Below are 5,200 nucleotides of genomic sequence, written 5' to 3'. Positions count from 1 at the left end.
TGTCTCTCACACATTCCATAGAATGATTAATACCACCGACAGATGCCCACATGATTTGACATTCAACTGTTTACTCAGCTACATCTTGCAACTACTCTTTCTGCCACCTTTATTAGAAAATTTAATACACAAACATTAAATAACCTTGTCAGAGTCAAAGATTTGACAAGGCAATGCAGATGGAAGATGAAACAGAAAGGTAGATCACTACTAGGTCAAATCAAACAATCATACGTTTCACTTCCAAGATATTTCAATCACTATCATCACAGTTACCCAAGGAATACGTCTCCCTTTAAATGCTGTGTGCCTGTAAAACACAAAAACATGGATGCCCAGTCCACTGCATTTATGTATTCAGACATGAGAAGGAACTAGTCAGCAAGATTTCACAATGAAAGCTTCAAGGTTTTGGGGTTCTTTATAATCCATATGAATCTATGTTTTTGAGAAAAAGCTTCTCATTTGTGTAGATTGGGTATCAAATGGTTTTTCTTGCAGATCCCCATACTTGAACATTTGCAGTATCTTTGATTCTACTCAATGATGATGCAAGTAGAGTCACCAATTATGGCATCATCCCCATTGAACAATGGAGGATCCCAGTTTAATCTACACTTGAACTATGTGAGCCACCAACGCCATTGTTCTCCTTCAAGGAATGCTTTGAGTTTGGATCCATCAAGGCTTTTCCCCAATGATCATGATAATAATCACTTCTCATTTCAAGGGGATCATGATAATAGCATGAATGTTTTGGACCATAGTTTGAAGCTTGTGCAAAGGGAAAACAGGCAAATAATTCCAAAGCTAAGAGATGAACATGCTGAAGGAGGAGTTTTGGCAGAGGTAGAAGTTGGTTGTGGTAAAGTCAGTGTGCTTTCTTATTCTCAGCTCAAAAGAAAGCGCCCTACAAAGCTTAACATTCCTAAGGTTCCGGGAGAACTTAAAATGGTTGATCTAAATGAGAAAAATGTCAAGGAAGAAAGCATTAGCTTTGAAGGGGATCATTGTGGCTTTTTTTCTAAGAAAGGAAAGAAGGAAACTATGGAAGATACCCACAAGCTTATTACAAAGATTAACGGGGATGATCAGCAGGTAAGACAAGTCCTTAACCATTCCTTTTGATTCAGTTTGTGCAGCCTGAATTTAGTATTGCAGTCTTTATTCTTTATTATATCACTTGACACAAAAATAATACACTAGAACCATGAATTTGAAAACAAACTAGAAGTGTTGTTCCAAAAAGAAGCCCCCTTTGAATAATTAGCCAGATCATAAAACTATGTTGCTGTTAATAAATTCCTTGCATACTTATCAGACAAGAACCTGCACGAACTCTTTCCTTGAAGTTATATAATAATACCAAATCAAACAGATTGTCAAACATCAAATAATAGTGGGAGGAATGGCTCTACGTTTTGGAGCACACTCTTATGATTTATCATCAGAATGAAAATTTAACTATTTAGGGATTGGGGTTTGGCTGCTGGCAGGCTTTCTTTGGTGTTTATGATGGGCATGGAGGCCGCAAAGCAGCAGATTTTGTTGCAGAGAATCTTGGACAAAAGATTGTAGATTTGATGAACATATCAGGAGAACAAGATGGAAAGCTAGAGAGGGCAATTAAAGATGGGTTTTTAGCAACAGACAATGACTTTCTAGAGCAGGTAAACTACTTGAAGCTTGTAATTCTTGGGACTAATATGTTCCTAGACTGTATGGTTTGAATATACGAAGAGAGACACAGTATTGTTTTCAAATTTCCATTGAGGATTTTGTTTTGTTTTGGACCAATATTGTAAGAAATCATTTGAAGCCTAATATTTCTAGGTTGAGGTACATTAGATTCTCCAACTATGGGAAAACAAATTTGTTCTTTGTTTTTCAATTTTTATTTTATTTTGTAAGTTGTGAATCTTTACTTACTTTGAATTGAATGTGATTGTCTAATAAGCAGGGTGTAAGCAGCGGGGTTTGTTGTGTAACTGCTTTGATCAATGATGGTTGTTTAGTAGTGGGCAATGCCGGGGATTGTCGTGCTGTGCTTAGTAGAAATGGAAATGCTGAAGTTCTTACATGTGATCATAAACCAGGAACAGAGAAAGAAAAGAAAAGGATTGAGAATCTGGTAAGCAAAAGTACAAACACAATTTAAATATTTAGCTTATTTTTCTATTATTATTTGTTGAGATTAATTATTATTATGTGTTAAGTTTCATTAGATTTGAACCCAAGATTTTTCAGATTAGAGGCTCACAATTGACCAGTGTGTTATATAGACTTGCTTTATTTCTCTATCATTTCTGATATCTGAAGTTTCTTTGATGCAGGGTGGCTATGTGGATATTCATGGCGGAACCTGGAGAGTACAGGGCACCTTAGCTGTTTCTAGAAGCATTGGAGATTTGCAGCTGAAACAATGGGTAATAGCTGAACCAGACACCAGAATGTTGCCGATTACCTCTGACTGTGAATTTATGATAATGGCATCTGATGGGCTCTGGGAGAAGGTACAGATTTTGATCCCATCTTGACATTTTTATGGATTTTTCTGATTGGGTACTTGATATCAGTAGATTTCGATCGATAATCTATAATACTTTAGTACTTTAGTTGATGCTAAAAACATTCACACAATCAAATCGAAAAGCAACAATAGAATACTTGTATAGTTCCATTCAACAATTTGTAATATACAACTTGAAACAAAAGGTGCAATTTTGTTTCACTCACTTATCCCTGGTACTGTTTATGCTTGTCTCAGGTCAGTAGTCAAGAAGCGGTGGATATTGCAAGACCTTTTTGTATAGAAGAAAACAGTAACTTCTCAGCCAAGACAATTAAATCTCCTTTGGTAAATCTCTCAGAGGTGATGCAAGCCAAGAATGTTAATGACAAGGTTAATAATATGGGGTGCAATGGTTCACAGCAATTGTGTAAGGCAAGTTCTATGGTAGCTTGCAAAAAGCTTGTGGAGCTCTCTGTATCCAGGGGTGGACTTGATGATATTAGTGTCATGGTGGTTGATCTCAGAAATTTCTGCAGAAGAAAGACTGATAATGTAATTGCCTCAAATTAGATCATAAGTTTCACCAAACCCAAAACTGTATGTGAAAAATTTGAGAGGCCTTGACATCTTTTTTGGATGATTTTGTACATAATTTAATACCAGAAACAAACCTTTTATTCTATTGATCTTCAGTAGGCTTGAGTTTGAACGACATTTTTACCATTAACCATTATTGTAAGAATGACAGCATTTGAACGAATGTCAAAGGACGGGAATAAATAAAATGAGGTTGCATTAAGCAGAAGTTAAAGCTTTGAAGAAATTTGTACATTGAGCGATCGTTAGGTGACCATCAAGATTCAAATACGTGTTGGGTCAATCATATATACTTGTAGGCTTAGGCCTTAGCTAAGCTAAAAGCTTGTGAAATTGAACAAACGTAATATGTGGTGAATGGGGAGGGAGCCCTTTGGTGTGACCTCATTAATCTATGCTACAAACTCAACTTTCTTCGACAAGAAAGTCTGAAAAATAGAATAACCACAAAATAGTTTGTGTAGGAAGTATTATAATAATAAATTTATATTTATTGTAATAGTCAAATTATATGTTTATTTTATTTTCTAATATAATGTCAAGTTTGAAGAAGAGTTATTAATAAAAATATTTTAATAGATGGCATAAGCCGGTGAGAACATGAACTCATTTCTTACTCTATCATCTATGGTGTCTATATACAATGTGTGAATCCATCCTTATTCTACTAATTTATATATTTTCGTGTATGCTTTACATTTATTTAACCCTTCACAATTAGACTTTTGGACCTCTGGACTCCTAAAATCATTCTCAAGGAGACAACACCAGTATAATGGGAAGTTTCAATGAGTGTTAGACATCATTGCTTTTGATTGGGTAATCTAGATGGGATTTGAGAACCTAACTCTCTATATGTTTGTCAAGGAAAGCGTTAGAAATGCAAAAAGTAAAAGTAATCCACCAAAATTTGGAATGAATAAACAGGTTGTACAGGTTATCCTAACTGGGTTATTAAGGTCAAATTATGAAACCACCTAGGTAAATATGAACTTATGAGTTTTATGACCATTATGACCATAAAACAAGACCACTCGTAAGTGTATAAAATGAACAGAAAAGCTATAAAATAACATAGTTTGATCATTACATCCACCACAAACACCAATTTGAAGTTTCAAATGGCATAAAAACTTAGTAAATTGAATAGGAAACACCAAGAAGAATCAAAGGGTCGAATGCACAATTGATTATATTAATATTTTTAACACATTTACAACTCAAGGCTAAAAGTCTCTTAAAACATGAAAAGTTTAGATAAAGGCTCAAAAGACAAAATCATTTTTTCATACATCTATCTTCCTTTTATAGGTTGGGTAGGATAGCACCCCAAAATTTGATCCCAAAAAGAAATCTCCAACAAATTGCAACACCATGCCTTGAAGGAAATGAGGTGTCACCCTTTCATCCAACCTTGAAAGAAAAGGTGGCAACACACTTTAATCAGCTAGGACAAAAATGATCCTTGCAGAGAGTGCCATGATGAAGGTGGCAATCATGGACAATGATAGTAATCCAAAGGAATGATATCACTCGCAAAAGGAGCTTTGGAAATGCAATCAATTAGACATGTGTATTATGTTGGTTGTAAGTTGAATATGGGACCACTTACGTGAACACCTCATTGAGATTGGGGCGGTTGAGACATGGGGTAGAGTGAGATTGAAAAATGTGGGCAATCAACCTATCTCCTCGATTTTGCTTCCTTCTAAAATTCTTCAAACGAGGAGACTATTTTCCCCATAAATGACTTCTTAGATGAGAAGCCATAGGAGACTATTGCTAAAGAAAAAGTTGATAGGGGTGTCAAAAATATGGCTTGGAAGAGAATATGGCTACCAATAGGAAACTTTTGGGGTTCAAATGGAGGTGATAGTTACACTCACAATGACAAGGGGTAAGGTGATAAGAGGAGCACTGAGGACAACTTGGGGACTATTGTCAAAAGATAACACTTGGGAAATCCTCACTTGAATGAATAGATTTGGATTTGAAGAGACTTCCACAAAGGGAAATGTAAGCATGCTTGTGCACCTGAGTTTATAAACTGTGCAAATTGGTCCCATGGGGAAATTGTGTCAATTTCTTGTT

At 35.6% G+C, this 5,200-nt stretch overlaps 1 protein-coding gene across 1 annotated transcript; it reads left to right on the top strand.

Moving 5' to 3' along the window:
• Window positions 1–455: 455 nt before the first annotated feature.
• Window positions 456–3,313, top strand: LOC149580086 (putative protein phosphatase 2C 2). Its single transcript, XM_089812859.1, has 5 exons — window positions 456–1,098; window positions 1,497–1,670; window positions 1,961–2,131; window positions 2,334–2,513; window positions 2,768–3,313. Exons 1-5 carry the CDS (start codon window positions 544–546, stop codon window positions 3,080–3,082), a joined length of 1,395 nt encoding a protein of 464 aa, XP_089668985.1. The 5' UTR covers window positions 456–543; the 3' UTR covers window positions 3,083–3,313.
• The last annotated feature ends 1,887 nt before the right edge of the window (window positions 3,314–5,200 follow it).

Source organism: Cupressus sempervirens, chromosome 1 (genome assembly GCF_028749045.1).
Source record: "Cupressus sempervirens isolate cs-2001-9-10 chromosome 1, ASM2874904v1, whole genome shotgun sequence".
Classification (NCBI taxonomy): domain Eukaryota; kingdom Viridiplantae; phylum Streptophyta; class Pinopsida; order Cupressales; family Cupressaceae; genus Cupressus; species Cupressus sempervirens.
This window is presented reverse-complemented; position numbering and strand designations above follow the sequence as displayed.